This window comes from Leptonotus elevatus, chromosome 3 (genome assembly GCF_054856555.1).
Source record: "Leptonotus elevatus isolate MCC_2025b chromosome 3, RoL_Lele_1.0, whole genome shotgun sequence".
Taxonomy (NCBI): Eukaryota; Metazoa; Chordata; class Actinopteri; order Syngnathiformes; family Syngnathidae; genus Leptonotus; species Leptonotus elevatus.
The window spans coordinates 14,773,223-14,791,617 of record NC_141241.1 but is presented as its reverse complement, the minus strand read 5'-3'; the positions used below and the strand labels follow the sequence as shown (position 1 = coordinate 14,791,617).

The following is an 18,395-nucleotide window of genomic DNA, read 5'->3' as shown; positions in this document are numbered from 1 at the left end:
ATCAAATTGCAAGAAAAATGTAACTGTATTCCATTACAGTTACAGGAAAAAACATGTAATTAGATTACAGGTACATTTATTAAAAAATAGGGTTTACTTCGAGGGATTACAATTTCTACGATGAGAGAGAGAGGGACAAAGCGACAGAGCGAGAGAGAGCGTGTGCACGCCCGTGCGAACGGGACCGTTGCTACATGTCAGGGAGGTGGGAACGAACGAACTGACTAGTCGTGTCCTCCACACGCGGGCAGTTTGAAAAATGTTCACGGACGGGAGGAGGAAATGGCGACCGGTATTCAGTGGAACTTGCTCGGAGCGAAAGTTTAAACAGAGTCCAGCGGCATGCTACGCGCTGTAGCTCCTTGCTAGCTAGCCCGCTAGCCTACAACCATAATGCGAGTTACACCTTCCAAACAAATCTTCCTCTCACCAATTCACTATTTAGACATCATACACAACATATACACGGCTAAACTTGCGACTGGGAGAATGTACTGTATATTGTGGTGATATTTATTTTTATTTTGTCTTCATGGGCATACTCAATATTGGAGTAATCCAAAAGTAATCCAGTTACATTACTTTAATATTATGGTACTTGGATTATGTTACTAACTAAATTTTTTAGCAGGTAACTTGTAACTGTAATTGATTACATTTGAAAAGTAACCCTCCCAACCGTGCTTATACATACATAAAAATGGCTGGCTCATTCACGGGCATTATGAGCTAGTGACAAATCTCACCAACCATGCAAGTACAAAACCTTTTTGTGTGTGACAAATGCAATGTCGATGTGAATGTATTAATTCTTCATACTTGGCAGCAACAATATGTAAATGATAATGAAACTGCCAGATATCTGGACACTTACTATCCACTTTATTAGGTACACCTTTTTGTGAGCAGCACTGTATCAAAAACTGTGCCTTGCTACCTGACAAGGGTCATAATATTTTTATGGCTCTCATTTCTCACCACGTCAAACTACAAACCACACACAGTAACTTAAATCAAGTCCAAAACTTTGTGCAAGTGCGCTTTTATTTTATTTATGTTTTTGGGGTGAGGGGCATATCTTGATAACATTCATCTGCAATTGCCTTATAAATTAATAATTTGCTCAAAAACACAACAAGAAATGAGTTGACATGCCTTGACAACTTCACAAAAGATTGTTTATCTCAATGGTGAACATCACATTATTATATGCACAGTAGCATTTAATCTCGGAAATTATAGTCAGATCTAAAATGAATAGCGCGACTTTTAAATTATTTAGCCACTTTGCAAAACATTTCATTTCAAATGATTAATAACGTGTTACTTCAAATTAGAGTGTGTGAGGAGCAAAGCACACATTTTCTTGAATAAATACAAAAATAAACATCCACCAACACCTTCAAATGCTACTTACAAGGCAGGTACAAAATATACCCAGAAAAAACAGGCCACACATTCACAGTATTTACAGTATCTCACATGCAACAAGTTACAAGTACGATAGCCTACGTGTTCTAGATCTATAGTACTGCATTTCATTTTGTTTTGTTACACAAAAGTTTCCACATAGCTCATATTTTTGGTATAACTAAATAAATCTTAACCATGACACATCAAAATAGAACCTCTCTTCAGTCATCACGCGCTGATACGGAAATTCTGTTCAGCGACTCACAACATGGAGCACTGACAATTAGTAGAACCACAAATGGATTACTTGATAATCAGTTAAAAAAATATAACAGACTTTCAATAAAAATAATGATTGTACATACGTTTCAAACCTGTTTAAACCTGGAAGCCATGTGATTTGGACATGTTTCCTTGGAATCCAGTGCAAATCCTTTCATTCTTGATCTTACACTAACAGGCTGCAAATTAATTACAACTACGTCACTCTGCGTGGACAAAAGCGTTCGCTAGACTTCCAGTGTTTTCTATGTCTATGCCATTGACAGACACATGGACAGAACAAGAACCAATTTCTAGTGTGTTTTGTAGAGACTGAAAATAACCCAAAATTGTAGAGCAGGTAATTGCAATGCCGAGAGCAAGAATTGTTCAAAACGTGACACAATCAGCCCCAAAGTTCAGAATGTCGGCCTAAAAACTTATTTCCTTTTCAAATCGAAATATATTGATTTTAAGCCTCATAAATGTGCTGAAGTTAAATTGTAAGTTTGGCATTGTGGATATTTTGGTACCAAGTATATGTCTGTATCTATTACTGTATCCAGGTAAAGTTTATAAGTACTTTAACAGAATAAAAAAAGTGTTTATGAGTCATGCAAAAGTAAAAAAAAAAAATATTTTTGGATATTTTTCGAGATATATAAATGTAATAAAGTCAAATATTTATATGGCTATTGTGTACATTTTGGTAAAATTAATTCATCATAACTCGTCAAATTCTTTACCGATTTTGACACGGATTGGTTTGTAGGAAACAACAGACATGCAATGAATAAGTAGTTCTGATACCAGACACATGGGTTATTAAATTTAAAATTGGGACTTTCATAACATTAAATATAAAGGTATGGCCAAATGCTTTTGAATTTAATAAAAACAACAACAACCTTGACCTTACATGAAATATTATTTTGTTTTTCTTACTATTACATTGTTGAACACTGTAAAATTAATTGAAGCATCATTAGAAGGTTTTTGAAAAACAAATATTTCAATTAAGGTCATAATTGATATAGGCTAATCTTCTATTTTGGGTTCATATTTTTTCTATCCGACACCAAAGGACTCAGCGCCTCACCAGTCATGCATATCATGTCACTGCTCAATACTCAACTTAATATTCAGCGTCAGTACATTTATGGCATTTCCGAGTTATACAGAGAAAACACATTTTTGGGTGGACATCTTGTAATTTTATGTGGTATTTTTGAAAAGAGTGAGGGTAAAGCTACCAAATGTCGTGCTCTTGTCACCATTTTACCGATTCATTTATCTGCTCCACTTTAACTGAATAGTGAAATTTAAGTGAATAAAGTAGGCTATTAACTTCACATAGCTGGTGTGCCGATTCCACACAATCAGCAGAATTCTCAATTACCAATTGATCGATTACTTCGCCGACAAAAACTCACGTTTAGTGTAGATGCTGGAACCGATACGCTGACCACAAGAACATTTAGGTAGCCTGAGAGGAACGTACAAGTTAAGGATAAATAAACAGTGTACTCATGCAAACATTGGTTTTCACTTTAAAACACCAGGCAACTAAAATAAAGATCTTATATACAAAGCTTAACTTTTGCACGCAAATATGTATATATACATTCATATATATTATCACTTTGTTATGTGCAATCAGACATCAATTTCCCCCAACTAAATCCGTATTGATTCTCACATTGGTACAGGAACAAACTGTACTTCCTTTGAGAATCCAGTTCATGTGAAACTAATGCACTTTTGGTCCTTTTCGACCTCTTGAACATAGACTCAACATCTGGACATTCCAATTTCAAAATGTCTTTTAAAAACCTGATCAAGAAGGACTTGTTGGGAGTAAACTCAACCCCGGGCCTCTTCTCTGCTGATGGACGGAAACAAAGGCCAGCATTTCAACGGTTTCTTTCGTTTGAGGTCACTTCTCACACGCTTTGTTGTGTAGGTAGCTGAAGAGCGCCTCGAGTCCTTTGGTGGAACACCACAGCTGTTTCAGCATCTGACACTCCTTCTCGTTGACTTCCTCCAGAACACGGAGGAGGATGCTCCTCACCAGGCATTTGGATTCTTCTAGAACCTATTGGGCAAAGAAAGGAGGTTTGTTCAGTTATTTAAGACAAACAAAGACCTTGTGGCTCTGCCTTGGCACGCACCACAGCATTGCACGACGCCATCTCCTTCACACGTAGCATGACTTCCTGATTAAATGTGGTTGGCCAGAATACCTGCGACACCAGACCTCGATTGCACGCTTCTTGTGCTGTCAGCTTTCTACCACAGAACAGCATCTCATTGGCCTGCCATTAGGACACGAAAAAAAAAAAAGAAGTCATATTTGTGGGAGGTTTTAACATAAACTGGAGTCGGGCCAATAAGATTTGCTTGGACTCACCAAAGCCACACCAAGGATTTGCGGGAAAGTGTAAGAGGAGCAGCCAGAGGGGGTCAGGTGGAGGGCCGCACAAGGAGTCTGGAACCAGGCTCTCTCACTGGCCCACACCACATCACACAGGGGCAAGATGAAAGCCCCCAAGCCCAGGGCGGGTCCGTTGATTGCCACCACGATGGGCTTTTTGAAGCGTATGAACGCCAACACAAAGTCTCTGGATGAGGTACAGAGCAGTCAAATTTTAGGACATGTTTACACAACGACAATTTCGACTTAGCACATCTTATCGCCAGAACCGCCCCAAGTGACACCTCTTTAATTTTTCTGATTGTATTCTATTAGTGCCTTGTAATGTCAAATGAAGGAATCCAAAGATAGAATAGAATAAAAATCAGGCAAATTGAGGAGGTGTCACTGGGGAGGTTCAGGAGATTTTGTGAGAACAACTGACTTCAAAAATCTTCCAAAACTGGACTACCAATTGAAACAGGATCTAATTAATAATAAAAGAAGACCAACGGCAGATATTGTCTCAAACATCAGGTCAGAAACCAACATGCTATTTTCAAACCAGGCTGCTAATTTAAGGTAAATATATATATATATATATATATATATATATATATATATATATATATATATATATATATATATATATTTTTTTTTAATTAAAGTTTTTTAAGGTAAATATAGTTTGCTACTCTATCTTAATTATTATTTTTTTTTTTTATCGGACTCTTACGGTGTTTGTAAATAATAATGGCTCGTTTTTAAACCTACATAAAATTCCAAATGTTTATGAATGAAATGACCAGGATGAATGAGAACATACACAGGTAAATGGTATGATACCGGATGAAACTTTGCTTTTTGGAGCGAGAGAGCTGTGATAAAGCAGCAGTCAGAGAATCAAACACAAGATCAGGCAAAACTGGCATTTGTTGACAACTTTAAAAATTACCTGGAAAATCTTAGCCTGGAAATCCAGACTCACTCGCGGCTTTGCCGGAAAGTGAGTCTGGTCAACCGCCCTATCAGTCGCATTTCTGAGGCGGGGCAAACCTGAGCTAACAGACAATGGAGTGAACCAATGAGCGAAGAGACGTCAGAAAAGCGAAGTCTTTTTTTTGTGTGTGTGTGTGTGTGGAGACGGAGTAAAAATCCAACATGGCTACTAGCCAAAGAGAGACAGTAGTGAATGACTTATGTCGTTGTTGTGGGGAAAACTTGAAGATTCATCAGTAAGCTCGCCGCTGTTGAAACGACGTCTCGCTGTTTTCGGCAGGGTGCTGAATCGCCGTCTATGAACGCCTGTCCACACCCACTTTCTTTTTCGAGAAAGTGGCTTACCAGGCTATCAAAGTCTAGCAGGCTACGATAAACATTACAGTAGAATCCCTACTCAAGTCCATTGTCCTTGTGCAGTGAAAAGAAGCTATCAGCTAATAGCAGACGTGCTAAACCAAAGATGTGCCAATGAACGGTTGAATGTTTTTACATGCCATCTGTAAACTAACTTGACCAAAATGAATTAAGTTGTGCTGGAGTGAAAGCACCTTAAGAACACAGCACACTTTGTGTATGGTGTGTTCATAAACAACTAACCCAAATGACGTCTCCAGCTACTATATGCGAAAAGCCATTTTCAGTAGAAATGGAGCCCCAACTTACCTTACGGCATCTGCAATGCGACTGCTTTCTTTCCTGCGGTCGGTGGACAGACGGCCAATGAGGTAGGATGGCTCTATCCCACTGCAGAAGACGTTGCCCACAGAGCTGAGCAATAACAGTTTACTGTCATCGGCCGCTGCGTTACCCAGAGCCCGACACACCTCCTTCATTATCTGAAAAGCAACGCAAGGACAGGTATGAAATAAGCATACTAATCATGTTACCATCTTAAACCACAGCTAAAAATCCCTAATATATATATATTAGAGCTGTCAAACGATTCAATTTTTAATCAGATTAATCACATCTTAGAATTTTGATTAATCGCTTAATAAAAAAGCCTTTTTTTAATCTACATTTTCCCCCCGCCAAATTTCAAGAGCACCGGTTATGTGTTAATTCTTTTGACATTTAATGTCATGAGGACGTTTTCAGAATTTTTTTATCCACTGCACACGCTCATCCTCCTCTTTCTCTAATCAGTTAATTACTTAATTTAAAATGGAAATGACCCCGATATTTTGACATAAACAAATATTCTAAATGTAATACGCAAACATTCATTAAATGCTTTACTTTTTTAAAATTAAAAATGCGATTATTCTGCAATAATTCATGATTAATGCGATAATTTTTTGTGATTAATTAATCAGTTAACGCTTTAACTTTGACAGCACTGTATATATATATATATATATATATATATATATATATATATATATATATACTTGTTACTTACGATACTTTGGTTCTTTATTGAACACAAACACAAAGAAAACACATTACAAGTCTAAAATATAAATTGAAGTAAAAAAGAAAGCAAGAATAGAAAGATAGAAAAGAGTTTATATGTTCAAAAGGGGTAGGAGGAAGTTAAAAACATATGTTATTAGTTGTTAAAAACATACATATTCACATAACCTACAGATATATACACGTACACTTATCCTACTCTACACGTACACACACACACAATATATTCCTGGTGCTACTTTCAACATACAGTCGTTAAGGAAGAAAGAGAGAAAAAGAAACATTCAGAAGATCAAAAAAATAAAAATAAACTAAAGAAGACACTATAGATATGGTAAGTAAATACTATATATAATATATTAATTTAACTCAATAATACTAATAGCATTGGGCTAATTACAGGGCCTCAAATATGTTCTTGTTTTTGCTTATTATTATTATTAAACCATCTTAATAAGGCAACATCTATATCAATACTTTATTGGGCCTATCATCTGCACACAGTTTTAACCTAACTGGGTGTTATATGCTTTTATGGCTTGTTCTGTCCAGGTGAATCCAAATCCTGCTCAAATAATATGGCCAAATGCTATTTGCGTTCTTTGAAGGACAGAAGTGAATGCTGATTTAGTTTTTAATCAAAACACAGAGAGATGGACGTACAGTATGTAAAAATAAATAAATAAAAAGACTAATATTTCAGTGTATTAAATAAAATATTTCAAGTAAAGAAAGGCATCATTGTTTGTAATGTATGCATTGCACCAGTCATGATCTGGATTTTACAATGCATTCTACTCAGTTGAATGAAAGTACCGACCCGCTTCAAGCCTTAGATAAAAAAAAAAAGTGTTAATTTTTTTTTTTAACTACTGGTATAGCACAAGAGTATATAGAAAGTTCCAAGTGGATCACCTCACAACTTTTAGTGAACTTTTTCAATTGAGTCATTTTTAATAATTTGAAAGCGTTTCCAAGCTTCCTCTACACTTTTAATTCCAAAGTTTGAGCACTAAAGCACTCCCATGTTTTAGTGAGTTATATACAGCAAAGTTCTTTTGAACCCTTACTACAGATGGAAAGCTTGATCAAATAGAGAATATTGGTTTCTTCAAATATCAGGAGTTAGGTAAAGACATACAAAACATTTTTTTTTATTCATTATATTTTTACCTAAAACAAGTTATGATTGCCGCCTTGGAAAAAAATGTGACGAAGATGTCAAAGCACAAGTTAAGTTAACATTAACGTCCTCATTCCCTGTGTGTCGTTCCCACCTCTGGCGTCAGAGCGTTGTTGTCTGTTGTTTGGCTGGAGAGGAGGACATGTGTGAAGCCGTCCTCCTTGCGGACTACGATGTCCCGAAATCGACAGTTGCTCTCGTTCTGTCGCACGTTGTACCTGAGCCGCTTGTCAAACACGTAGCACTTCTCCTCCGCCAGCTTGCGTTTGACTGAGCTGTGCAGATGCAGCTTGCCATTGGCCAGAGGAGAGCCTGACAGAGGGAAGATGGCAAAGCAGGTAAATTATCTTGTACACATATGATACTAAATAAAAAAACGACAAGCTGTATGAAACCACTTCATATTGTATATTTTTCGAACATACTGGATGATGGCCACAAACAAAGTATTGCCCTAGATGATGACAGCCTTTCACCGGAGGTGTTTGGGGGCATGTCCAAATAGTTGAAGACCTCGGGGAAGATATGAGCTTGTTTGGCCAGGGAACGCCTAGTGGTCCCTCAGGAGACGCTGGTGCTAGAGTGTGTTCCCTGGGAGATGGGACACTTGGGTTTTACACTATTTAGCCTGCTTTCATGACCCAATTCCAGATAAAGCAGAAAACGGAAGCAAAGTTTTTCATGAAATATTTGGGGAAATAGGTTTGCCGAAAATGTTTATTTATGCTTCAACCGGGAACACAACTTTTTTTTGCATTAGGGAACTACCTTCATTTCTTAGTAGAACACTACAAAAATCTATATTTCTTGTAAAATTCTTCTAACCAAGATTCCTTCTAACTTGAACTTCATTTTATTTAGTTTAATCATTACGAAGTTTGCTGCCCATCAGGGGGTTTAATCATCCCAAATTATCTCATGTCTCCATGAGTCAAATCGAAAAAAAATATATTTTTTGCATCGTTGGTGCGACTCCATCTCCCAATCCATCCAATCAACAGTCAATTCCAAACTCTCCATGCTCAAGCTGCTCCTCCACTGTTTAACATAATGCAACCACCCTGCTACCTAAGTTGATTATACCATTTATTTTTAAATTGTAATAGGAAAAGAAATAACATTACTGTCAAGTTAAATAATTTATTTAAACAAATATTGAAGTTGAATGCTTTCGTCTTAAGACAGGGGTCTGCAACCTGCGGCTCTGAAGTCACATGTGGCTATATTTAGTGGCTCCCTGAGGATCTTCTAAAAAAATGTGTATATAAATAAAAATGCGTATGTGCCTGTACTTTTCTTTGAGTGTACCTAACTGGATTTAAATGGTTGTTTGCAATGTAATTTGAAAAGGAAGTGAAGGAGCAGACCAACACAGAACTCAATATGTTGTTAATATTTCAGGAAATCTCCTGCATGCTCTTTTGTTTAAAAAGAAAAAAAAAACTTAGTAAGTAATAGTGTTTTGAAATAAATATTAAGCTCATTTAATAATGAACTCCAATGTTGTGGAAATAGTCAACTATTGGTGACAATTTCAGAGGCTATTAATTGTTTTAATATAATAAAATCAATGTTTGTAAACTTTACACGAATATTAGTTTAAAAAAAAGAAAGTATCCCCGCCCTCCAAATCATCAAAATCGGCCAAGATTTGGGACGGTGTGGTCAGCTCTTTCTGATTGTATGATCGCCTTGTGCTTGTGTGGATTTTCTAAGGGTTCGAAGACAAATAAATGAATATTTATAATATGTAATAAAAAAAAAAAAAAGTAATTTTATTTTCATTGTATTTCAAAAGCCTTTATAAATCATTGTTCTGAATAATCCAAGTGTAAAAACAGTTAATTGGACTTTACACTCCTAAAAAAAAAAAAAAGCACTGACGTGATTGACATTAAACATCTGGTTAGGTTGATCTCCAAAGAGGAAGCTTGAGAGCAGCTCAGATGTGGTTTATTTATTTATTTAAATAAATAAAAGTATATATGTTAATACACTGCTTCATAGAGCCTGCCTATGGAATAATTAATAACAGACACAACCTATGGTTTTTAGGTGTACTGTGGATGTGTGTGCGCACAATCAGAGACACTCTTATTAGCCTGCACTGTCACAGCAGCGGGATAATGGATGGCGCTGAGAGAACTAAGTGAGGTGAGCTGAGAGTCTTTCGAGGATTAGCAGATTAGCATCAATAATAGCTGCCAGTGTGCTAGCCACCATCTTAAATTTGTAGCTGGGGATTCTTAAACATGTCTGATTTCTGAAGAGGTTTCAGAAATGCTCAGTACAGACACATTCCTTGGATTTTTAAATGTATTCTAATTTGCCTGAATGGTGACATGAAGCCCTCTAAAACAACAAAATTATGCTAGTGCTACTGTACTGCATTTCTTGCAGATTGGACAATGATTGGTGTGTTAAGGGAACTAATGACCATCTCCTTATATCAGAAGGAATCAATACTGTCCGTGGAGCTTTAAAACAATGTGTGAGAGAATGTTCACATCTTGGTAGGCACTGCTATTTTGGTTAGCAAAATAGGTACCAACAAAGTCTTAATTCTACTGCAGAAAATGGGTCAGGTGGGTTGGATGGATAGTAAAAAGGAGCCAGCTATTTGAGGTGCTTGTTTGTTTCATGTGGATACCATATTAGGCAATTAATTGAAAAAGTATGTCAATTCGATTGGGGGCCACTATTTGAGCAATGTAACTAATAACCATCTATTGTTAACCACATTGTGTTGTGGTGAACAGCAAAGTCTTCTCATTATAGACATCAAGCAGCCGTAGCTGGTGCATATGAATGCATGGCAGTTTAATGGTCTGAATTGTCTCTTTTCAATTGGATATGGCATTATGAAATGATATACTGTAAATGATTAACCAAGGCAATGAGGGCTCTGGACTGTGACCTGGTAGTCCTCGTCGAAGGCGTTATCAGCTTCTGTGGCAAAGAACCATGGTAGGATCCTTCAACAGTGGATTTAAAAAGTATAGGCTACACGACAGTGTTCAAATGCCATTTTTGTGATATAAAAATTAGACCAAGATTAAATGTTTAAAACCTTTTTCCACCATTAAAGTAACCTGTAAAAAAAAACATCCATCCATCCATCCATCCTGAAATACAGTTCAGATGCTCTAGTAGGCTAGTCTGAAAGTTCTGTGCCAACATGATTACTATTTGGAACGTTTCATAATCCTCCCCACCTTGACTAAACCTGCCCCTGTCCATGATGCTGCCAATAGCACATTGGACCATTACAAAACTTCTTTCACGTGATTGGGAGATTTTAAGTGAAATCTGGTATTTGAACAAGAGTGTACAGTAAGCTTTCAGTCCAGTGTTTGTCCAGTCTGTGTGGAAGTCTGTGTTTCTCGTCGCATCAAGCTAAGCCCTCGTCACAGTAAAGTTGTCTTTGTCTTGGTCTCGGTCTCGTCGCCCGCGTCAGTTAAGTCATCTTCGTCTCAGTTAAGTCGCCCAGCCTCAGTCAAGGCAGCCACAGTCAAGGCGACTAGCCTCCTGTTTTTGTCACATTACACACGCAAATGTGTTGAATAAAGGAAATAGGACAAGTTGAAGACAAAGGGCAAAAAGAATACAGGCTAATGGGGGTAAGGTCGTAGAAAGTCACAAATGACACTCACCGGCAGCATCCAATTCTTTCTGATCCTGTATAGGGACAATTGAAATAATAATAATAATAATAATAAAATAAAATAAAAATCAGGGTCCAATTACAGTGTCTCTTCCAATTAAGCTCTGTTTTGGGAATGACTTAGAATCAAAGAAAAAGAAAATCCTATTCATCAAAATTGAAGAAAGCGACTCTGTTGGCCCGTGATATTGTCGTCACAAAGTTACACACAAACTTTGTGATCTGTGTTCCATGCGCAAAAACTCAAACTCAAGACCATAAATCCTTAAAACTGACTATATTGCTTCCAAAAGGGCACTTAGCTGTACCCTACCTCCAGAAATGACAATGTACGTTTACATATTGTTTGATATAGATGCATTATTTGTTTGCGTGTTTATTAGCCTTCAGTCGTGTCAGCTTTGTCACTTGGTGCAGGGTTGGAGTTGTTTTTAGAAACAGAAAGCCATTATGACGGAAAATCACAATCAGCATGAACCAAAACAAAGACCTACAGAGGAGATGAAAGGAGCATAAAATTGTGTAGCATCAAGCTTGTGTGATTGTATTGACAGTACAGTGCATATTACTGTATACCGTACAACATTTTCTAGTCATTCAATAGATATTCTTTTATTAGAAATGTTTCCCCAGAAAAAAATGTCACGCTGATGAATTTCATAAACTCTTACCCAATTCAGTACTTTCCGTTTCATCCTGACCTCCATCCACTCTGTTTGAGGATGCTCTGTGCGACCTTGAAACTGTCCTGTAAATGTGTGGCTCCACATCTCCATTCAAAAGTCCGTTATGAGGTTCCCTCACTTGGGCTACAAATCGAGGGGCTCCTATTGGAGGAGTTTTAAACGTCATGGCTTTGCCCATTTTGTCCTGCAGAGCATGCTTGCCGGGCCCAATGCCAACATTCCCCGGCTTATGAACATGTCCTGACCCTCTACTTCCAACCCCTAGAACAGTTACTCCTCGAACCCCGACAGCTGCCTGACTATTGCTTTTCTTTTTTCGTGCTTCAGACCGAGCTTTGGCATTTTCTGCCGGTTGTCCACTGGGCGTACTTTTGGGGATTCGGGGCTGTTTGTGTGGATGCAGTCGCAAGCTGTTGAAGTGATCAATGAACTCTTCGCAATGCAGGAGGTGGTGCTCTGGCTCCCAAGTGTCCTCTTTACTTCCATAGCCCTTCCACCTGATTAGGTACTCCCACTTTCCCTTCTTATTCCGCCTCTTGTCTACAATATGCTCCACCTGAAAACAGGAGACAGAGGGAGAGGAACATTAGATTGTGACAAGTCAAGTTTAAGATATGAAGGTACGTTCCTGGTAAGCGGGAGATAATGAAAAAACAAAAATAATGGCATTTGTAGGCGAGACTGTTGTATTGATAAAGGCAAATGAAGCCACAGAGCAACAAAAAGTAAACACAACCACATACACTCTTGTTACTACAGTAGCCCACTACAGTAACACATGATGAAAATATTAGACTTTTCTCACGGGCTTTCAAAGTTGGACAAACTGTGAAACAGTGAGCTTCCCTCCAGAGAATAGAAAACAGCTGAGTGCTTATTTAGCATTTAGTAGCACTAGAACGACAAGCAGGAAGTTTAGCAAATTACAGTCAGAGCCGGTGGGTTTTGAACTGAAAGCGGCCTGTTGATGATGCACAGCGTGGTTAGCCGACCTCTGTGGTCTGCTGTTTGTCACTCCTTGATGCTCCCAGTTCAAAGATCCTTTAATTGCTGCTCCTGTCAAACCCCATCTGTGGTCGAGGTTCGTTGCAGGCAACATAATGAATCACTGCCTTCTTTGCGAGAACAATAAATGATAAAAAGAGATGTGTTGCTGGATATTTATTTCCTCTTTTGAGGCTCATTGTTCTCGTGACAGACACAAGTTGAACTTGAACATTCAGTTTATTTAATGTTTGTTAAATAACTGTGATCAATAGAGCCACACCCATGAAATAATTTTGTAAAGGTCATTTAATTTGTGACATTTGTTGTATGCATTTAACCTGATTCCCAAGAATGAATGGATTCAACGCGGTTGCTGCCCACACCAAAGTGTCTCACATTTCGGAAAAAGGAACAGCCTGAAACTAAGACAGAAAGGCCCTTTGACACTTTTGTTTAAAACGGTTTTCATGAGTGATCCAAACATTTAGGTGATCATCCAAAAAAGAGACCTCATTAGAGTCCCTAGGCTGAACAATAATGCTGGCTTGTAGTAGAGCCTTTCTTTTTTATCTTAAATGGTTAGACTGGAGATTGAGTGGAAATATCAACACTGTTGGCAAACTTGTTTCTTTAATGACAAAAAAAAAGTCTTGCTGTTGACCACCATCCTTCAAATATCACTTTTTACACTGGCGAGCGGTCATAATAAGCTATTAATGCAGTGCATGCCCAAGCCCTTCAATAAAATCATTGAAAATATTTATCCGTCAGTGTCCTCTACACAATACCTTAGTTCTACTGTTTTGGTCTTAAATTCCTGTGTAATTTGTCCAGTTTTCCTTGCGGAGAGCTAAAAAGCCGACAGCTTGTTTCGCGCATGCGCAATGAGAAATCAAGTTGTGTTAGTCCCAAGAGGTTGTTTCTGTTCGTGTGCCTTTTGAATGGTAAAAAAGCGGGCAGTAAAGCAGCTTATCTGACAACGCGCATGCGCATAATTGGCTTACTGTTTTACAGGAGGAGAACGAGGGCCATCAGACCCAAAAACAAAGAGCTGGCAGCAAGCATCAAGAAAGCCTGGGCTTCCAGGATCCCCAGGAAATGCCACGGCGCATCGAGACATTGGTTATTGAAGATTGACATATCGTTTTGAAAATACCATCCATCCATCTTTTTTTGCTATGCAAAACACTGGGAGGTTTGCATGGTGATTTCTTCAAATTATTCAAATTTTTTGACATCCTCTTTTCATGGGTTGAGCTGGAGGCCCCAAATAAATGTAAAAAATTAACTAATAAATACTTGAAATCACTTGCGTTGTGGGCCCTGAATCTATAATCTTTGAAAGTTTGACTTTTTGAATAGAATTACGGAAATTATTCAACTTTTCAATGATATTCAAATTTTTTGACGTGCACCTGTAAATTTTCCAAAAAGAAGAATGTACACCAGTTATTGTACATACTTTAAAGGTGCATTGTGCAGTTCAAAAAGATAACATTAAACTTTTTTCTACATCATGCATGCTCCACTGTTCCAGCAATGCCCAGATGAGTACAAAGAGACCTGACTTTTTTACTCCGACTGCGTCTATCAGCTTGTATCTTCCCTTCAGTGTATTACTAGGGGAGTGCCAAAAAATCGATTCTCATAAGAATCGCGATTCTCATTTAGTACGATTCAGAATCGATTTTAAATGTCCCAAAATCGATTTTATTTAAATTATTTTATACTGTCTTTCCTTTGTTTGTGTGTGCCTTTATTGGGAGCGTTCACGTTGTACCCAATTTTGCCACTTAGGGGCAGTGTGGTTTCACGCGGTCTGATACACTGTTAAGTTGTAGCCACATTAGAGAGTAGAAGGAAAAAGTCCCGATTAAGTCATTCCAATAAAAGTTGTTGTTTTTTCAGCGTGGAGCCGTTCTTTTTAGTGATAAAAGTGCCACGAGTAGAGCACTAATTAGCATTAGCGAGTCAGACTGTAGATCACCAGTAGAGTAGATCATAACGATTCCTTGAACATCTATAAATTGAAGCAAAAATCATTGTCAATCAAATCATTTTGAATCAAAAATCATCCTTATTCGAAAATCGATTCTGAATCGAATCACACACCCAAAAATCGGAATCGAATCGAATCGAATCGAATCGTGAGACATTCAAAGATTCCCACCCCTAATTACTACCATCACAAATCAAGACAAAGTGGGGAGTATATTACGAATGATTGATCCTCTTTTTGACAAATTGACACTGATGATGTTTACATTTGACATAACATCCATGAAATTCTTCTGCAGTTGTAAAAACAAATGCCAGTAACTACCTTCTTTTAGAGCATGGGTCACTGCTCCAGCCAGATAAGCGTTATCTACTTGAACATGCAAACTGGATCTAGAAGTTTGTTTCTGACATGCGTGGCATGTTTAACCAGTGCTGCTTGAAATATTCCATGACTAATAGTTTTTAATATCATGTGATGTGCATCTTGCTTAGTCACTACCATGATGAGGAACATGATGACATCATGCACAGAGCAGCCACCAATGAACTAAGGGTTTTACAGGATTTGTTTGACATTAAAACCACCCCTTCGTGGAAAACAGAATTTTACCACCCAGATCTATGTGTACTGTGACGTCAAGGTGAAGTTTAACCAGTGCTGCTTGAAATATTTCATGACTAATAGTTTTTAATATCATGTGATGTGCATCTTGCTTAGTCACTACCATGATGAGGAACATGATGACATCATGCACAGAGCAGCCACCAATGAACTAAGGGTTTTACAGGATTTGTTTGACACTAAAACCACCCCTTCGTGGAAAACAGAATTTTGCCACCCAGATCTATGTGTACTGTGACGTCAAGGTGAAGTTTCTTATGGAGCGGTTATGATTGAGGAATATGAATTCTGCCCAGCGACAGGTGGCCAGGCAAACATGACAAAACAGGGACAAAGAATCCTTGCAATTGTGCTGATCTGACTAGCTTTAAACTATTTCAATGTCGAAAGCAAAAAAAACAAATAAACCATACTGTAGATTCTACTGTTGCTCTTCCTGGAATGTTGCTTGACTGGTCCCCTTTATATAAAAAAACATTAATGGTTCTTTAAAAAAAAATAAAAGTACAGGTGTGTTCCCAAGCTGTAAAATGTCAAGTGTGAAGGAACAAAAACAGCATGCAGTATTAGAAGGAGCCACCCACATTGATGAGCCCCAAAAGGTACAATGATGTACATTGATGCCTTGCGATACAAGTTGAATTCATTTTGTGCCCAACTGCCCACACTCGTTAGACCATGGTTCACCAATTCCGGTCCTCGAGGTCCAGAGTCCTACAGGTTTAAGATGTTTCTGCCTACCAACACACGTGATACTAAAGATCGGGATTGTTATAAGGCATGCTGATGAGCCGATGATATGAATCAGGTATGCTAGTGAAAACATCTAAAACCTCAGGGACCGGAATCGGTGAACCCTGCGTTAGACAAAACACTCACTGCATCTCAAATGGCAATGGCATTTTTCCATTCCAAGATGGCTCATATCTCAGTCAAATCACTTAAATCTCATGGCACCGCTGTACTTCTTTTTTTTACTAAGCGTGCAGGAGTCTTGAACTGGAACTAGGGCTGGGCCCAAAAATTAAATCTAGATTGTTTTCAGCCATTCTCCATGATTATGTTTTTAATCGATTTTAAGTAGTAACCCCAACAAACATTAATGTAAAATAAAATAAAGCCTGTGCAGAATGTTCAGACAACAATAGTGTACAGTATACCGATTTTAAATAGGTTTTAACGTAAACTTAACACAACTAGTGCAAAAAATAGCTATTTATATCATATGCATAACTTGCTTAAATGCCACAATTAAGTAGTTAGTAACCATTGTAAACACATCTTGTAAACCACCCATTCAGCATTCTGCCACCTGTGCAAAATTACAATTCACAATAAGGTTTGGATATAACAGAACTGAAGAAAAACTGCTTTTAATAATCCAGAAGACAAGAGTGTATATTATTTATCAGCACCACAATTTAGCTAATTTTCAACTATTCAGTTTAAGAAATGTCAATTAATTGACTCAATTTTATTTATTGCTCATTAAACCATATAAGTGAAAGAAACATTGGAAGTACAAAATAAAAAGAAAGAAAAAAGGGGGGCAAAGGTGACTCTTTTCAGGGGGCAAACGGATACAGGTGTTTTCTCAAGCAAAAGTCAAAATGTGAAGGGTTCTAACAGTATCCTACATTGACGGCACCACCCCCCAAAAGATACAATCATGTTCTTTTCCCCGAGTGTAGGAGTCATAAACCGTAGGTATTTTTCTACCTGTACCCTATAAAAATAAACTCATATGGCTTTCCGTGCCATCCATGGCCTGCCACTGCGGTGATGTTTGGAGCTCATTCCCGGCATGTGCGCGCACCTCCGCGACCATCCCTCCCCTCAGCAGCCGTTCAGCATGTCCGCTGTCACTTTACCACCACTTTCAACTCGGCGACACCCCGAACACTTCGACACCGTCCAATACACATCACTTATTCGCAACAACCCTCTGAAAATGGGCGAAACAGTGCCAGGGGCGACATAAAGTCGAGTAAAGCTCGAGTTTCGTTTCTTTAAAAGGGCTCAGGACACCGTTTTTTTTTTTTTCACACACGCCCTCCCCTTTACTTCCTAATTCCAATATTCGTTAAAATGACAGAGAACATAACGTGGACGTGGCTTCAACCTACCTCGTAAAGGTCTCCCGAAGCCATAGCGGGGTGCTGGCACGGCGACACGCTGTTCTCGCCTGCCCCGAGGGCTTTTTTTGGAGGCTCTTTGGACGGGGAATTAGCGAGCAGCCTTGTTATTGCGAGCGATGGGCAGTCAGCACGCAGATCAGCAGACAGCGTCAATCGAGCCCGGCGCGTTGCGATGGATCGTTCAAGAGCTAGAAGCAAACGAGCGCCGGGCGGTGCTGTTTACTCAGCCGATAACCGACTGCGAAAATGAGTTTACACACGGCCAGCATGGCCGATGAACGTGCACCTCCTCCTCGCCTTACTGGAGTGTCTTGTGACGACGCTGAGCCACGTCGAGATACACTCCACCTGTTCACGAGACCTGATTTAGGAACACGCGTTCTAAATAACACATTTTAAAGCGCTCCTTTTACAATCACGATATTTACAGACTATTTGAATCAAATTGTTTAGAGGGCAAACTGATTAATCCAATTTGTTGCTTTGATTCAGCCTATACTGCATCAATATATTTTTGTGTACAAAATAAAATGGCTAACTATAGGCTACTTAAACAATCGAATGGATCCAATACAAAACAAACCCTGTCATAGATAGAAATGTTTATTT

At 38.4% G+C, this 18,395-nt stretch overlaps 1 protein-coding gene across 1 annotated transcript; it reads right to left on the bottom strand.

Moving 5' to 3' along the window:
• Positions 1–1,026: 1,026 nt before the first annotated feature.
• On the bottom strand, positions 1,027–18,077 carry LOC147177055 (chromodomain Y-like protein 2). The gene is made up of 7 exons (XM_086071290.1): positions 17,775–18,077; positions 12,024–12,594; positions 7,783–8,000; positions 5,753–5,925; positions 4,085–4,295; positions 3,846–3,989; positions 1,027–3,769 (listed from the first exon to the last, which is right to left on the bottom strand). The coding sequence occupies exons 1-7, from the start codon at positions 17,796–17,798 to the stop codon at positions 3,611–3,613; spliced, it is 1,500 nt and encodes a 499-aa protein (XP_085927416.1). The 5' UTR covers positions 17,799–18,077; the 3' UTR covers positions 1,027–3,610.
• Positions 18,078–18,395: the final 318 nt, after the last annotated feature.